The sequence below is a fragment of the Solea solea genome, chromosome 3, assembly GCF_958295425.1.
Source record: "Solea solea chromosome 3, fSolSol10.1, whole genome shotgun sequence".
Classification (NCBI taxonomy): Eukaryota; Metazoa; Chordata; class Actinopteri; order Pleuronectiformes; family Soleidae; genus Solea; species Solea solea.
Window position 1 is genome coordinate 22,105,073 of NC_081136.1, and position 17,927 is coordinate 22,122,999.

At 41.7% G+C, this 17,927-nt stretch overlaps 1 protein-coding gene across 5 annotated transcripts in view; it reads right to left on the bottom strand.

Annotated features, from left to right (window-relative positions):
- sbf1 (SET binding factor 1) overlaps positions 1-17,927 on the bottom strand; it is a 69,082-nt gene that overhangs the window by 10,909 nt on the left and 40,246 nt on the right. For 4 of the 5 annotated variants that reach the window (XM_058623751.1, XM_058623750.1, XM_058623748.1 and 1 more), the window contains 23 exons: positions 16,947-17,060; positions 14,780-14,857; positions 13,709-13,822; positions 13,471-13,599; positions 13,255-13,353; positions 12,330-12,537; positions 10,388-10,500; positions 9,911-10,060; positions 9,416-9,484; positions 9,056-9,217; positions 8,697-8,962; positions 7,941-8,113; positions 7,767-7,840; positions 5,876-6,068; positions 5,143-5,270; positions 4,878-5,053; positions 3,601-3,737; positions 2,514-2,724; positions 2,209-2,405; positions 1,375-1,512; positions 1,183-1,278; positions 932-1,006; positions 112-284 (listed from right to left, as the gene is read on the bottom strand). In XM_058623751.1, the coding sequence (XP_058479734.1) occupies positions 112-284; positions 932-1,006; positions 1,183-1,278; positions 1,375-1,512; positions 2,209-2,405; positions 2,514-2,724; positions 3,601-3,737; positions 4,878-5,053; positions 5,143-5,270; positions 5,876-6,068; positions 7,767-7,840; positions 7,941-8,113; positions 8,697-8,962; positions 9,056-9,217; positions 9,416-9,484; positions 9,911-10,060; positions 10,388-10,500; positions 12,330-12,537; positions 13,255-13,353; positions 13,471-13,599; positions 13,709-13,822; positions 14,780-14,857; positions 16,947-17,060 (3,273 nt within the window). The remainder of the gene's footprint in view (positions 1-111; positions 285-931; positions 1,007-1,182; positions 1,279-1,374; positions 1,513-2,208; positions 2,406-2,513; positions 2,725-3,600; positions 3,738-4,877; positions 5,054-5,142; positions 5,271-5,875; positions 6,069-7,766; positions 7,841-7,940; positions 8,114-8,696; positions 8,963-9,055; positions 9,218-9,415; positions 9,485-9,910; positions 10,061-10,387; positions 10,501-12,329; positions 12,538-13,254; positions 13,354-13,470; positions 13,600-13,708; positions 13,823-14,779; positions 14,858-16,946; positions 17,061-17,927) is intronic. The other variant, XM_058623749.1, reaches the window with a different exon arrangement.

The window sequence follows — 17,927 nt, forward strand, 5'->3', positions numbered from 1 at the left end:
AGTAAAGGTACTGTTCTCAGTTGAAACAGAAGCCTGACCCAGAGCTTTACCATTCCAAACAGTACTGCACTGTACCACCCAAACCGTATCACTGCATGTGTCCCTGATCACCTTGAGCTGGGCCTTGTCTCCGATGATGTAGAGGTAGGCCTTCTGCTGGCGGAGGAACAACGCCTCACTGGGGCCTCCATTAGCCTGAGGAGACTCTTTTGCAGCCAGACGCGTCCCCACATCTGGGTTGTATGCACTTAGACGCCCGGTGCCTCGGATACTGCCCCATTTCCCTGAAATTCATACACACACATGGATAAAGTAGCTGTTTCATTTAAACTCAACACAAGGGAACCAGTGTGGAAGTGTCACCCATGCTAAACAGCCTTTAAAGAATCATTCCAAAGTGTTCAGAATTTAACACACACTGATGTGTAGAAAGAACATCCACGTCTACAAACAGCCATGCTGCTAAACACAGGCAGAGATGATCGACGACCACCCAGTCCAGTCTGCTACACCTAAGCTGAGCGACAGCTACATGATGATGTCACTCTGACTGTTTCACATGAATCAAACAGGGAACAACAAACAGACGTCAGACAGCAGAGCTGCAGTAACATGCTCACTCACTCACTCACTCACTCACTCACTCACTCACTCACTCACTCACTCACTCACTCACTCACTCACTCACTCACTCACTCACTCACTCACTCACTCACTCACTCACTCACTCAAACAAACAAACAAACAAACAAACAAACAAACAGCAGCTGAGCTCTGTGATAGACACTAACATCAAACAGACTATTAGTCTGCAGTAGACAGCACACTCACATGGATCACCCCAGACACACTGATGCTACAGTTAGAGATCTGATTGGTTAGACAGGAGAGTAGGAAAAAGCGTGGGGGTAGGGGGCGTGGCCTACTGTACCTCTGGGAGGATTCCTGGCCTTGCCAGACACTTTGGGCTGAGAGAGGGAGATGACTTTCGCCCTTTGACCCAGAGCTGAGGTCAAATGACAAAGATGGCCCGTTAACCAACAACGCCACACAATGGAGGATGGTTTCACACACACACGAACACAAACACACACACACACACACATTTTGTTTTGAAACCAGGACTGTGATGAACTAGATTATGCCACAGGAGCAGCACGTAGGTTTTAAATAATGCCTCACCTCCTCTGCTGAAGGTTCCAGGAACATCCTCCTTGGTGCCCATCACCTGTTTCATCAGAGCACCAATCTTTGGCTGCCTCAGCTTATCTGATGAGTCTGCGTGAACAACGAGAAAGCAACAAGCTCTGTCACTTCAAGTGAACCCTGGGATTTTGGAACAAGTGAACGAGGTCAGTGTGTTAATGCACCCACCAGAAGTGTTCATGTGTGTGGAGGTGAAGCCGCTGAGTGTGTTCCTGCCACTGCTCTCACTGTATGACGGCATGGAGCTGATGATGGCCTGCATGTATTTCTCCTGCTCCAGACTGGTGGACTCTGCCTGTGAGGGCACTGCAGACAGAAACACATCAACACACAGTAGGTTTATTTAGTAGCAGGTACATTTACACTCTTCCTCCGTACTTTAAACAAGAGCATGTGCCTTAGAGTGATAGTTCAAGTCAGTTTGAAGTGAGTCTGTGTCACACATGGCTAATGCTGACTTTGCAGTACATGTCCCCAGCGCCAAGACCCAGCCCTTCTTGAAAATAAAACTTAACACCTTATAAAATCTTTGCCTGCTTAAATCTACAATACAATCGAGTTCTTTATTTCAGTAAAAAAAGCTGTAAACACACAGGAGTTGTTGATCCAAAGCTGCCTTCATCAGTAAGTTGTTTTTTTGTTTTGAGATTCTTTTATTTGCAATCCATCACTTAGATTTAGCTAAGGGACGCAAACTTACCAAAAAAGGCATTCATAGACCGGCAGCTTCCGTGTCCCTGTGAGCTAAAACCAGTGATTTTTTTTTCTATGGATTTTGGTGCAGAAGAGTAGATTGTTTATTAAAAAGGCTAAAGTGGCAGGAAACGTCTGCATCTCAGTTCAGTAAGCACTGGCTGTCCACACTTAACCTGAACAAACAACCACAAAAAACCTGAACTATCACTTTTAAAGCCTTTGCAAATCAATCATGAAAGAACATGCTAGCACAGTTTTATTATGTTATATTGTATAAACAATAATTAAGATGCTGTTTTTTTCTACCTGCAGTGGGGGCGTTGGGGGACTTGAAGAAGCCTACGACACCCTTGGCGTGGAGGCCTGCGGAGCGCAGGAGGACGGCCTTGGTTCTTGAATTCCTCCAGCAAACCACTGGGAAGCGATTCTGTCGGTAGCACCGACTGATTCTCTGGATGGTTGTGTCTGGGATGCTCTGAGGCACTATCAGTAGGCCAGGGTAACTGTGAAGCGCACACATGTACACAGAAAACAGTGTGTTAAACCCTGAGGAGCCACTATCCATCTACATCCCACACCTCATCTCTCTGGGACTCCTGTAGGTCTCTCACCTCCTGCAGACAGTGTACATGCGGTTGACGGTGGAAATCCTGAAGGGCTCGTTCTTGGAACGCGTCAGGCTATTACTGAGCGTGCCCAGACCCAGGCGCTGGTAGTCACGACAGCATGCGCGCTCCACCACGTTGCTCATGGTTTGTCTGTCGGATGAGCGGATGGTGGAGGAGAGGGTGAGGGAGCTCTGCTGGTCCACCTCCTCTGACACTGTGGAGACACAGGAGAGCTCACTGCATGGTCCTCATTCATAAAAGAGAACCTGTTTGGTAGTTTTCAGACATGTTAAAACTGTAAGGGCTCCATTTTAGTCTGAAAACTCTATAGCTGCGTTTTAGTCTGGCAAGGTACCACTGAAGCAAGACCAGGGCTGGGCATTTCTAGCATATATACTATTATTGTGTGGTATTATATGTTGAATATTTGAATATTCTAAAATTCAGCCCATGAGAGCTAGTAAAAATAATGCAGGTTTCACAGTGTGTTTAGCTAATGAGAGCAGCTAACGAGATCCTGGTAAATTTCATCACTTCTGTGTAATATATTGTGTGTTGAGCTTAGAGATCCTGTAAATTTCATCCAACACAATTCAAGGCCACTAACTAAATGATTAAAGATTTAATTTATAAAAGCAATCATTTACAACATTTGTTCTGTATCTTTTTAATATATTATGAATAGTCACAGTCACTGATTGACCTTTTATAATCAAGAAAATAATTGAATACTCATGCCCATCCCTAGGCCAAGACCCAGGTTAACACTCTAATTTAAAGAAGCTTACCTTTTTCAACTTAGGACAGTGCAGATGAAAAAAACCTCCACAGGGTGGAAATATTACTGTCAAGTGCCTTTTTTTAAGCAGATTTTAAGTGTGAATGAGGCTTATGGAAGCCCCAATAATGGCTGAAGTGACTGGAGTAGTTGCTTGTGTCAGCTGACATGTTAGGCTTGAAAAGATTTTAACTGTATTTAACACTGTTGAGTTGAAATGGATGAAGGAGGAATTGGAGTTGAATGGAGACAGTTGAATTGCTTTGCTGTGTGTCACACCACCACGGAGATATTTGAGCAGGGATTGATTACCTGAGATTTCATCCTCATCCAACTCTGACTGAAAACTGCTCCTGTTCTCCCATGTGGGTGGAGAATACTTCTTCCTGGTCACATACTGCCGACCTATGGTCCTTTTGGCAGTCTTCACCAGGTTCTTGGAAAGTGTCCTGAAAACGGGGAGGGAGGACGGAGAATTTGAACATTTTGACTGTGTGTATATCACTGGAAGCTGCTGGACATCCACTTCCTGCTGAGTCTTCTCACAGACAAAAGTGTATTTAGATTTGAAGCCATCTAAAACTCCAACTGACAATGAGCTGGTGTGCTACTGCTTCGGCATGCCACAGGGCCAGATTTGGAAGAAATGTGTTTGAATGGAAGGTTTTTTTCATTAGCCAACCCACTCACAAAAACAAGACTGATAAAGCAGCTGCCACATTTTCCACTGATGAATTATTCAAAGGCCTCTCTCATGCTCCGTCCATTCTCCGGAAAAGAAAGAGGAGTGTGTGGTCAGAGGGTTGGTTGGGTATAGAGAGTCGGTTGCTAAGACTTTGAATGAAGAGGAAACAAAATGAATAAGGACACCGAGAGGAAACTAAAACTGTATTAGTCTACAACCAGTGATGGCAAATTATATCACATTCTCAATCTGCCTGAAGAGATCTACAAATAAATTTAGGACAAACATTTGTTGGTAAATGTTATTACTGAAAGATGACAGTGAAGTTCTATCTGATCTAAATGGTGGTGGGGGAAAAAAGGGAAGAGCATTTTCTCAGGAGGACATCATATTCATGAACAGAGCACAACATGGCCGGACTTTTGACCTTACAATAGATAGAAGTGAGACTTTAAATGTACGCTGGTTGCTTTTATGGGTGATTTACTATAACTGCAAATCTCTAAATGTTTTCTTCCTGAAGTTAATTGGCTTTAACTGATATTTTTAAACTTAAAAAAAAAACAATACTTCTTTCAGTTTCCTTCCCAGAATTAGAAGAAAAGCGTGATAAACTCTACAGACAATATAATACAAAATCAGAAGGAAGAGGTGACCATTTGGTGACTTTGATCGATTGGAAATATGAACCTAAAACAGTTAACAGCTGTAAATATAGCTGATGTTATGGATGTGAAGGATCACCTGCTGGGAATGTCTGCTCTGTGCTTTACCTACATGATGGATGTAAAGAGTAATGTAACAAACGGTCATGCCCTTTGACAGTAAAGCTGATTAAATACAACTAGATGTTGACATCATCAGAAAATGACAATAGTGACAAAGTAATTCACAGTTTTCTTACTTAAGCGACTGGTTCTTGTCCTTGGTCTTGTGCTCCACCACCATTTTTCCACTCTGACCCACAGTGAAGGCAAAGGTGCCCTGGACGTGCTGAGGATACCGCAGCTTGTGTAAGTGCTTCCTGAAAACCTCTGCCAGGTCTGATGCAACCTCCTCATCAAACGCAATCTTCATGAGCTGCAGTTGCACACACACAGAGAAGAGTGAGGTTAGAGAAATGAAGAGCATGAAAAGGAAGAGGAAAAGGAGGCGGTTTTGAATTTTACCTGGAAGGTGCAGGAGCGTAACTGCAGCCCCTCCTGGACAAACTGGTCAATGGATAAATTGACTGAGATCCTCTTCTCCTTGGTCAGAGAGGCTATTGGGAATGAGCGAGTGATCACCTGCTCACCCACTGAGGACAAATGACACAGATAAAGAGCTGGGTTTAGAGGATTTACAGATCTGACAAGTGTCTGTAAAAATAATGTATTAGAGTATTAGAGGTCGACCGATTAATTGTTTTAATCGATAAATCAGCTCTGATAGGACATTTTACAACCTATGAATATAAGCGGAGCCTGGCTATGACCACTGATGATGAATGGCATTCCAACTCAAACACTGCTTGACTGACACCAGACATAACTTGTCATAACACGGTGTGTGAGTAACACAGGTTCCACAGTGTGTTGAGCTTGGAGTAGTAGTTATGAGATGCATTCAAGGAACCTTGTAAATTCCATCACTTCTGCAAACACACATGCAGTCTACTCATCAAATGCTTTCTCCCACCTCTTAGTGATAGATGCACTACTATTTAGAAACCCACCTTATGTAATGTGAATAGTGTTACAGTCAATTTTCTATGTATAAAATATTGTCAGGGACATTTATTCATTTATGATGAGTCATCCTTAGGAGTGGGGCTTTCTGCTGATTAACTGGCTACTATCTTTATTCTACTGGCATTTTAAAAAAACAAATCAGTAAACCTCTATTGTGTACGTCATGTCTCACCTAGTGGGTCTGTAGGCGTGCCCTTGAAGATGAGTCGATAGGTAGTGAGGAAGATGGCGCCCTCTGCGGGGAGCAGTGGCGGACCTCCCATAAGCCCTGTGGCCTCCTCACGACCGTCTGGAATCAGATGGACCCGCATGCCATCCATCACCAGCTCCTCTCCCAGCAACAGAGTCGGCCTCAGGAGCTTTGGCTGCATGGAGACACATAAAAGAGAGGACAAACAGGATTATTAATGGTGCAGCGGTATTGAATTGAATTGAATTGAATTGAATTGAATTGAATTGAATTGAATTGAATTGAATTGAATTGAATTGAATTGAATTGAATTGAATTGAATGTGTGAATGTTTACATTCCACGTCCATGAAAGAGCTTATGAAAAAGCTTGTGGCTGACCGACGATCTTTGATGAAGGGAAAACATCCTACACTTTACCCACAGTAGTAGCAACCAGTGTGTCACAAATATGCACATTATATGAAGAAGATGAAGACAAATAAGTGCACACAGGTCACTGCTCTTAAAGGAGAACACTGGGCTTTACAGTGGAGTCATAGTACACCTTACTGATAAAAACTAGAAAGTTCAGCCTTTAAAACAAAGGAGCAGCACCACTGCTGAGACATGTGCTGATCACTTTGTTGCTGTTGCGATAGATTGGAATACTGAGGAAAAATTGTCCATGGCTAGCATTGACAGAGCTCAATATACGGTAGCAGCCGCAAAAGGCATTTGACATGAATTATTACAAGATTCAGTATTAAAGCTTAAGTGCATAACTTATGTTGCCCCATGAGGAATTCTGAGATATTACCAAACATATGCACTGGTGATCTCGCACTATCCCCATCCTTCCACTACCCAGGTGCTAGATGCATTTGAAAAATTGTTGAATCTCCAGGGATTCTGAAGCAGTAGACTCAATTTTTTTAAACATTTGTGGGAGCTTTTTGGGGTTTTCAGACGTACTCAAACCTGAAGCAGTTATCTCGCTTTACTAGGTTACTATTGCCCTACACCTTGCCTCTGTCAGTACTGACGTGAAACCAATCACTTCCTTTGCACATGTAAGATTGTCACAGGGCAACACAAAATTTAAAACACCGCTATTCTAAGAAAAGGCTTGTGGAGCTGATAGACTTAACTAATTTTGACTATGGACGTAACATTTGCTTATCTATAAAAGTTATGCATTGCAGCTTTAAGATGAAAATAATTTGATTAATCACAGATAATCTTTTTTGATTAATTTGTTAAACTGTTTGAAAATGCAAATTACAATGTAGTAATGAGTTTCACAACACCTGATGCCACACACATTATCTGCTGGAACCCCAGCAGCTATAAATTCAGAGCAGTCAAACCACACGAGACTGATCCTTACATGCTTAGGTTATGAAGAGCAGCATGTGCATGTTACAAAGGGAAATGGTGACATGACACTGTGAGAGCAAAACAAGGGGGAATGATGACAAATCTGCTCATATGGAGTTTCAAAAACCCAGAGCTAAGCAGAATTATGTTTAAATCTTAGTGGACGTGGACTCAAGCTCAACATGGCCTCTGTCCCTCTAGAGTACACAGCACGCAGGATAAACAACACCCGTCACACCAAAGGCACTCCATGTCTGAAGGCCTCAAGGAGTCACAGCAGCCACTCTGAGTCCACTGAGGCCCAGAGACCAAACAGCACAGCAAGGAGGGAGAGAAAACACCCAGCATGCTCAGGCGTGCTGTGAGTCAGACGGCTCTGTCTCTGGTGGACAGACGTACCTGAAGTGGTACTGTGACCCTGAGCTGTAAGGATTGGTGGAGAAGGGAGTGGGCGGGGCAGGCTGGGGTTCTGCATGGCCTTTGTCCAGTGGGACGTAAAAATAGGAATTGGTTACCTTTTGGATTGGAGGCAGTCTCTTACTCTCCCTGTGGACTGCGTCCAACGTCTCAATGTGCATCTGAACGATATCTGGAGGGACAAAGACAGAGGGATGAAGATGGAAAGACGGAGATGATGCTTGGTGTGCTGCTCTCTGTGGAATAAAGTGAGATCATCGGTGCTTCTGTACCTGGTATCATGGTATGGAGAGCCTTAAGGTGCTCATTGGTCACACCGCTCTCATTACAAACTTTGTCAACAAAGCGGTTGATGAAGCGCACCACAGAGTTAGCTACGTCTGAGCTCTCAGCATCTTCAAAGCCGCTCTCTGTGTCGTAGCTCTCCGCCATGCTGCCTGCAATACTACAAGACAGAAATACAAAACACTTTAGACAACGATCCCTGCTGCTGACATTTGGCATCATGACACAATCACATGTGTGTACACATAAACTTAACATATGAACAAACTTGGTCAAAATATTTCTTGGAAGGGAACCTGCAGATTATTAACCTCTGGATCAGTCAAAGGTCAAAGTAAAGAGCAACATGGTCTGAAAAACAATAATCTAGAGGTTATTAAAATCAATGAATTATGTGTCTACTTATAAATCATATTATTAGCTCTCTTTTAGTTTCAGTGTAATCCCTTTAAAGTGATAATTCAGGATTTTTGAGGTGTCGTTCAATCGCCGTTTATCTCACTGTTACTCAGTCTTTTCCAGTTTGAAAGTTTGTTTGTGTCACGGAGGTAAATATAAACAAAGGAACTGGAATCACTGGTTTTCAGTGAGGAAAAAAGCTGTCCAATGAGAAAAACAAACTGAACTTCAGCAGTGTGTCTAAAATCTGTTTTTGTTGACTCAGCAGTCAGCACTGACTGTGTGTCAGTACCTTATAAAACCACTGGAACTATCCCTATAAGTCCCTCTGAAGCCGCATGTACCTGTTTGTGACGTAGCTGTTGCTCACACTTTCCACATCTCCCAGGCCCGTGTTCCTCAGCAGGCGGTTCTTGCTGGTGTCCAGTGGCAGCAGCAGGTAGCTCATCCTGTTGGCATAGTGGATGGCCTGGCTAAACACCGTGCTCTCCTCCTTCTGCACGCGCTCCGTCTGCATTTCCTTGCCAAGCGTCGGCCACAGTCTGTTCTGTTCCGACGCCAGCTCCAGCGCACTGATTTTCCTACCACTCCCTGAGCCATCCTGCGTCTCCTGACACAAAAATCAAGATTTTTTTTTTTACTGTAATAACTTGTGATTTCTGTGTTCAGTGCAGTATACTATGTGACAGATGTGATGACTCACAGAGTTCTTCTGCTCGTCTCCATCGTCTGTCTCCAGGTATAGAGCCCTGATGTGGTTCTGGACATCACTGTAGAACATGGCCTCCCAGAACTGCATGTTGGTCCATACCGTGTGCTCCTGTACACAGCTGTAGGCAAACTGAGTGATGCCTGCGCCTAGTTTCTGTCAAAGAAGAGAATGTTTTTCAACTAAGGAGACAAACCTCTCCGTCCAGGACATCCCAGCAACATCAGTTCTCATCTAAAGTCTCTGTTACTCTATGCATTACAAAAATAATGTGGCAAGGTTATGACTGTCTGCAGTTTTCAGCTATGAAAGCTGAATATGTGGAATGTGAAAATACCTTGATTATGAACTTACTCTGCAGAAAGCTGAGACCAATGGAAGCAGGGCGGCTGCAATGCCGTGTTCATCCATATGTGAACAGTCCTACCGAAAGACAGATGAGCAGCACGTCACACAAGATCAGAGACACTTCTACTGATAACCAAGTTAATTGACAACTATTTTTGATAAGCGATTAATCAGTTTTAGTGTTTTTATTTAATAAAATTAAATCAAAATCAGTGATTTCAGCTAGGATAAATATACATTTTTTTCCCATATGTGTGAGGTCTATTTTTACTTTTTTCTTTGTACACACTTATACAATCAAATGATTTTGACCTGTATCAGACCAATACCAATATTGATCACTGGACCAGCTCATGCCTATTAATTACCTAAAATGTGGTGGCCCTGTCATAGTCTAATCTGTTTTATAATCAACCAAATATTATTTTACTTTTCCCAACAATATAAAGAGGTCTCTAACATTGTGTCTTGTGCTGTTGCTCCAGAGTTTTCTAGGCTCACCTGTAAGGTGCAGTTCATCATGCGGACGATGTAGTCAAACTGCTGGTCGTCCAGCACAGCTCGGTTCTGTAGGACATGCTGATTGAGCTCCTGGGTCAAACAAACCCGGGCTGCTCGACCCTTTAACGCACGCAGTACAGCTGGCATGAGCTGAACACAGGGAGAGACAAAAAGCAACACAATATTTGATTCATAAACACAGGCCGCTCAAAAAACAACAAATTAAACCAGAGAGTAAATAAGCAAGAGAGAAGATTCTCAGTTTTACATCACTATTAAAAAAAACAAAAACTTGTGAATTCTTCAAAGCCGCAGTGGCAAAAACTACAGAAGCTCTGGTTCTGTACAGAACAGAACAAATATCTTTGGCCCCGTTTTGCTGCATTAAAAAGTTGGGTTAACACTAACCTTTTGTTATATAGTGCAGTGTACTGTAGTATTGTGTAGTTATGTTATGCAGAGATGCATCACTCTCACCTTCTTTGCCTCCAGCATCTTGTTCTCAAAGATGTATGTGATGCAGTTCCTGACCACCTCCAGCCTGCGGGCGCTGTTAGCCATCACGTTACTGTTTCTGTCCACTACGTCTCCTGCAGAGAGGCGTGTAATGGACACTCATTCATCACTGCTGTTGTGAACTCAAACCATTAAACACACACTGTGAGAGACTCATTGTCCAAGTGAAAAGTTCACACGGGAAGTCTGAGGCAGAAGGACAGAGGGATCAAATTGGTGTTTTTAAGTTGTATCAAAGAAAATGATCTTGAACTTTAAAAAGGAGTTTTGCCTTGTCAACACTATTGTCTTCTGGTCTTCATGTTTGTATCGACTATAGTCTGTTCCCACACCTTTCAGCACTTAAAAGGGACAGCTTAGGTTTGTTAAAGTGTGGTTGTATAAGGTAGAGACACTTTGCCAGTAGCCAGCATTGACAATAGGGCTGCAACTGACAATTATTTTCATAATCAATTAATAGTTTGGTCCACAAAATTTCGATTATGAAAATAGTTGATGATTAACTGATGAATCATTGCAGCACTACATGACACAGAACCTTGCCCAGCGGGCAACAAGTACAATAAGATTTTAGCTACTTAACAAAAGGCTCACCTAATATAATCTACACCTGATAGAGTCTGAGCCTTTTGTTAAATGGCTAAAATGTGCATATTCTGTTCACGGCGATGGCAACATGTTAGTGGCAAAAGTTACAGTGCTGACTTAATCTGAACTACTGCTTGAAGGGGAATTCTGGTATTTTTTGACCTGGGTCCTATGTTTTATAAATGTGGGTGTGTAGGTGAATAGTACTTACAAAAAGTTTCATAAGTGGTCCAGTAAAGTGCAGCAGTTATCTCCATAAAAAAGTGCTCATTGTCGCCAATAGTAACGGCTTGGATTGTTATTGTAAGCAAGGGCATAGGTTTGGTTACAGGACTGGTGGGGACACCGGATCATTGTGTTGTCAGAACAGCACATCACCTGCTCTCTCTCCTCTGTGACTTCCAGCTTATGTTTCTGCTTGGCTGTGATGTGTTCACTCATGCTCAAAAAATCCACTCACTTTCACTCTCCTCTCACAGCATTTGCACACACACACACACACACACACACACACAAGGGTGTAGGTTTGTGTCTGGACGGTCCACCAACATTTGGAGAAAGCCAGATTGTCCCTACCAAGACAGGGCAATGTGTACGTGTGCAGCTGCTGCCCAAGGCAATCTACTGGACCAATTATTAAACTTTTTGTAAGCACTATTCACATTAATAAACATCGGCCCCAGGAATTCCCATTTTAAAAATGCTACAATATCTCTTTGTAGAGTCTAGTCAATACATGGGCTTGATATATAGATATACACAGCAGATATATGGGTATCTACCATTTCATATATGTAGACTGTCGGTTGTGGGCCAAATGTAAATTTGTGTCATCATACAGTCTCTCCAGCAGAGACTGCTCTGTCTCCACACTTTTTAAAAGCATTGACAGCAGCACATGTAGAACAGTCAAGGTCTGAACAATATGGGGAAATTATGTAATTGCGATTAGAGATTTGATGTGTGACATTTTTCAGTTAATGATTCAATCACACGACACCTTCAAAATATTAAGCAAAGCACTTGATATTTGAATGCAAGGGTGACTACTTAAAGATTATGCCTTTTCGTTGTTTAAAAATGTGACTTGGATTTTAATTTATTTTGCACCAGTGTCTGTTTTTAAATATCCTTTCTTACTTAAATCGGTAAACTCAATCAGTCTCCGTCTTTTTGTGAAACGTATTTACTTAAAAAAGGTCTTTCCACTTGGTGTCATAGTAGAAACTAAATTATTCCACATGCTAAGACCAGTATTAATGGCTAAATGCTTTTTCACACAGCAACACAGGCACAGGTCTCCTCCTCAGCTCACCCAGTGCAGGCCCAGATGGCACCATGCCTTTCTGCTCCACCTTGACCACGGGAGGTGCGGTCTGGAGCTTGGCGGCAGCATGGTCGATGAAGAGCTGCACCGCAACCTCGTCCAGCACAGGGAAGAGAGTCTGAACCAGTGCAGTGTTCTGCCTGTTTTCTGATGGCCGCTGGACTTTGTGCATCGCCACAGCAGGGTAAGGATTCTCCTGCAGGAAAGGAGAGAGACATAAAGAATCTTAGCTAGGTTTTAAACATTAGAATGTTTTGCAAAGTTTGACCATATTTTGAAAAATTCAGCACATTTTTGGGTTTCCATCCACTGTGGTCAAGCGACACCTATGAGATAAGTTGCCACAGAAGAATGTTTGCATTTAACGCGATCTTTTGCCTTTTCTACGGCATTTATTTTGTGAGTGATCTCATTCGGTGTGAACAGTGTGAGAGTGCACCCTGATCAGTGGCCTAAGTATCCGCGGCGCAACCGGTGCAGCTGCATGGGTCAGTCCTCACATTCCTACTCTTGTCCACCATTTCTAATAATCCAGTTCAGTGAAATGCAGAAGCTGGAGGGAGATTTTAGTCACATGATTTCTGTTTCTGTTGCACTTATTTACCTTTTATCGATAGGTCTTTCTTTTCCTCCTCCATCAAGTGCATAAACTTTTCTGTGATATTTTTTACAACTTTTTCCAATTTTATGTGTTTCCCTTCAGGTTTTTCTGATTAAAAACCAGCTACTGTTAAAGGAACAGAGGAGAAGAGCAATGAAGAAAGAAATGGAAGAAGCTGGACAGAGCTATGACAGAGAGGGATTTCTCATTAGATTGTTAAAATGGAGGAGAAAACAAACAATCATTCAACAAAGAAGACAGAGGGGTTGAAACAGAGGCACGACCAAAGTGTTGAGGTTTGTGTGAGCGTACGTTTTTGAAGAGCTGCTCAGCCAGCTCCTTGACGTGGTTCATGACTTTGTGTGGACACGCCTCCTCATGTCGTATCCGCTCCACCTGATTGGCTACCAGCTGCAGAGAACAGAACAGAGGTCATTTATCTTAACTTTCTTTTAGTCTCTGGGACTACAATATTTTTCTATACTTGTTCTAGTTCTTTTAGAAATGACATCAGGCAGACAGACTCACATCATCAAATAGGTCTGTGGCTCTGTACGGTTGCCCCCTCTCCGACACAAAACCCGCAAACGCCATGCCGTCTAACAACTTCATGAGGAAGTCATCTTCTGTCAGCGCCCTCTGGCCCAGGAAGGCAGCCTGTGGAAATTAGCACACATTAGCACCATGTGCGAATGCTGATCTGAATATTCTCTTACAACATGTGACCAGTTCTTAGTGGATATTATGCTGTGTTATCTCCCAGCACCTTGTGGAAGCGGATCACTGGTTCTGGGTGAATGCGGATGATGTGCAGACACCAGCGATATCCCTGGAAGAGCCTGGCGAACAGCCACAGGAAAACTGCTCGGATCTCCTTATCCTGAAACACACACAAGTAAAAACCAAGTAAAAAACCAACACACTCACAGGGAAATTTTTCAGAATAAAGGCTCTGAATTCTGCATGTCATTTTTGTGTAGAAAAGCAAAAATACGATTTTTTTATTCCTCCACTTGGAAATGAATTAATGCTGAGTAGTAAGAGTACCCAATAATCTGACTGATAAAATAGCTTATTACAAGTGAAAATGTTTAACTATAAACACAAACAGTGCTGATAGCACATGGAACCAGTGTGAGAACAACTTTTTCCTCATGCTTAGGCAGCTTTCTTCGACTGGAAACTAACGTTTGTGTTGCTTTGTAAACGCTTTACTTCCTGTACCAAATTCCACAGAGCAAATGAGCAATTTTACATCACGGCACACAGGAGCTTTTTTTGGGGGTTTTTTTTAGTTCACATGTGTCATTTTGTGACTTCTGGGTATAAAATCCTTATTTTGAATTTGCCCCATGCAACACTACCTTTTCAAATGAGGTAGTAATAAACCAACAGCTCCAATGACACCACAAGAGTGGATGGTTTACAAACTTCAGTTTGCAGTTGGACAAAGATAATTAACAGTGAGATAAAGTGGCAAACATTCTTAAGATTCTCAGACTTAAGCAGGTGTAGATCTTTATCAGGTGAGCCTTTTGTTAAGTAGCTAAAATCAGTTTTCCATGTTTCTCTCCACTGCCAGCCAAGTTTTCAGTAATTACTCATGTGTTAGTTCCTCATAAATAACCATACATACCATACAAAAATATGAACTATCATTTTAATATTATGCTTCTCTGTTGACTGTACTGGCCAACTTTGAAGATAGTGCTGGACACCCTCCAAACCAGGAATATCGCAAAGATACAGAAGACGAAATACATCAAAACACTTAAAAGTGTATATATATATATATTTTAGACAGTTCTTTTCTCTGTTATTTACTTGTTTTCCTTACCTGTATTTTAAGTGCAGAAGGTTGTGTGGATAGTGGTGGGAAGGCATGATCAGCAATTTCCAGCTCTGGATCCAAAATCTACAACAACATGAAACCACCATCAGTGACGAAAGAAGACATCTAATCAACATTTAGTTCAGTGAATACAGATAACTGTAATATTTTTAACATGAAATATGAATACCTCTCAGGTGAACACAATTACACAATCCTATAAAATGTTAAAGAAACTTTCACTTTTTCCACATGTCTACATTTCGATGAGAAAACATCTTAAAAGCTGATTCTTGAGGAATTGAGTTTAGGAAAGGGACAATATGAAAATTCCATGTCATGATCATCCAGACCAAATTCAAAATATAATAATAATAATAATAGTAATAATAGCTATTTTCCACATTTACTGTTATCCCAATAATGGAAATCCACCCCAATTAACTTCCAAATGGTGGAACGAGCTCCCGATCGACATCCGGACAGCAGAAAGCCTCCACATCTTCCGCCGCCGACTAAAACACATTTCTTTTGACTCTACCTTGACTACGACAATGACGATGACAAGAAAAAAATAAAGCACTTACTTGTACATCGCACTTATGACTAGCACTTTATAGTTTGGCTTACTTGAAGGACTTACATACTTCTAGCTTTTGTTTGTACCCAAATGTTGAAATGCACTTATTGTAAGTCGCTTTGGATAAAAGCATCTGCTAAATGACATGTAATGTAATGTAATGTAATGTAATGTAATGTAATGTGTCACAGACAGACCAAAACAACTTTGGCTAGCAGGTAGTTGTCAGTATATTTTTCCTTTCTGAGTCTTCCCACCATTAATTAAGTTCAAAATATTTAATTATTTGAGCTGATGGAGGATACATTCAGTCTCCTATTCAGTCCAAAAGCAACAGTGCAAGGCCAATTAAAGTCCAGCTTAAGTCAGAATAACACAATAATTACATTTATTCTAATGCCATACAAACATACTTTATAGTTTTAAGACAGACAGATAATTTATTGTCACTGCACAGTATAACAAACCTGAGCAAAGCCTATCTCCTGGAAACAGCCTTTGGTTACAGGGCTATTACATGGACATCAGAGCTAACTGTAAGAAGAGCTGAGCAGCTAAGCCCTGGCTCATGGTTATTGTCCAACAAACAACACCATCATGATTATTTGCAACCTTCACGCAGCTGATCAGATTTCCAGGCCTGCACTTCTCTGCTCCTGTGTCAGATCAGCCTGACTAATACTGCAGAGTCTGTTAATGTATTTAATCTCCACTGGGGGTAATTCATCATAACCTCATCTGCTCAGTTGGAGGTGAGCTGCAAAATAAGGAATGCTTTCATTTAGTTATGATATTGTGTAAATTTAATTAGATGTTTCAGTCTAATCACTTGTTATTTATTTTGTTTATTTCGAATGCAAACCTTTTTTTAGTGCAAGCTCTGGTCGAGAGAGCGATGGCAGCGATAAGGCCGCTTTTGAGGTGAGAAACTCCCAGAGGAAAACAGGATCGTTTATTTGCGATGCAGCTCATGAAATAAAATGCAGAAGAATCGATTATCATTTAGAAATGAGATCACGTGTAGTTGTGAATCGAGATTGCGATTTTTTAACGATTTATCATGCAGCCGTAATGAGCAACCAAAAGTAGTGCGGTCTTTGTGGATGAGTAAGTCAATAAGGCTGCTGGAACGAAGAGCCTGACTGACACTATGGACATTGTATAATGTCCACAGTGCATAAGACACAGAAATGTATGGTCTATATCCTTTTGCTGAGTCACCTTGTCAAACAGCTATAATAGTTTAAAGGACAAGAGAGTTTATTCTGCAGAGTAAATATACTACACTGTAAAAACAAACAATGACACTATCCTGTTGTCCTGTCTGTGAACTTGGCTGCATCTCATAAAATCAGTACAGTGCTGAGACAGAGAAGTGGGCGGCATCACAACAATCCGACCATGTGTTACCAGCATCAGGAAAATATCCTCTGCTCTGTTCCAACCTTGTTGACCTTTTACCACATCATCAATCATCACAATTTACACACATGTGTAGCAATAAAAACAAAACATAACACACCATAACACACCATAACACAATCAATCTCCAGACAGGGTGAACTTATGATGGTCTGTGTGTACAGCTCTTACCATGGACAGCGCAGTCTGGGTCTGCTGAAGGAGTGGTTCAGGCAGCAGGGAGATGTTGACACACTCTGGGGTGGTCACCGTGCCACCATCCAGGTCGGCGATAATCACGTCCAACTGAGCACAAAACAGAAAAGTCGACCCTGTCAACAGTTGCTCATTGCATTATGAAGCTATTAAAAGCCCAGATAACAACCTCCAACTCTTGACCACTGATGACTGCACATACACTGATAATGGGAGTGTGGCTACTGTACAAAAGACAGCATGTCATTTGTATGAGAACTGATTTCACAGCGCACACACACAAGGTAAGGTCAGACATTTCTTTATTGTCATTACATAAAGGCGAGTAGTTCTCAACCTGGAGAGTCCTCACATCATTGCTGAGGTTCACCACATGGTTGTGGAGGAAAAAAACTTTTGAAGATTACTTATCAAACATGTCAATTCTGAAGTCGACTGAACAATGTAAATTAAAGCAACTCCCAAAACAAAAAACAGGTAATTTTCTGTTGCCAATAGAAGGTGAAAAATGATATGAATTTGTATTCAGACTAGGAGCCGAATCAAACATGAAGTTTTTGGGCAACACTGAACCTTTACATTATGATAATGTCCTGTTTTGTAGTAAAACATCAAAACTGCAACCTGCAGCTTTGGTTTTATAATTAATTATATTGTATTATTTATGGCCAGGGACAGACTGTTGTCCCCATTAGCTCAGCTAGTATGGCGTTGCACTTTGGAACCAGAGTCCAGATTTCGCAACCACACCGTGACAGATACATGCATTCACCTCTTATTATGTTATTATCTTATCTGACTCCAGGGGAATCTTCACATTATCAAATCTGGACCTCTTTAGAAAAGGTTTGGACACCCCTGTTTTTCACCTTGAAGTATTATGCTGTTAAGAACATATTTGTACTAGCCATTTCAAAGACATAATTCTCCCATTGAGAAGAAGAAAAACAGCCCACA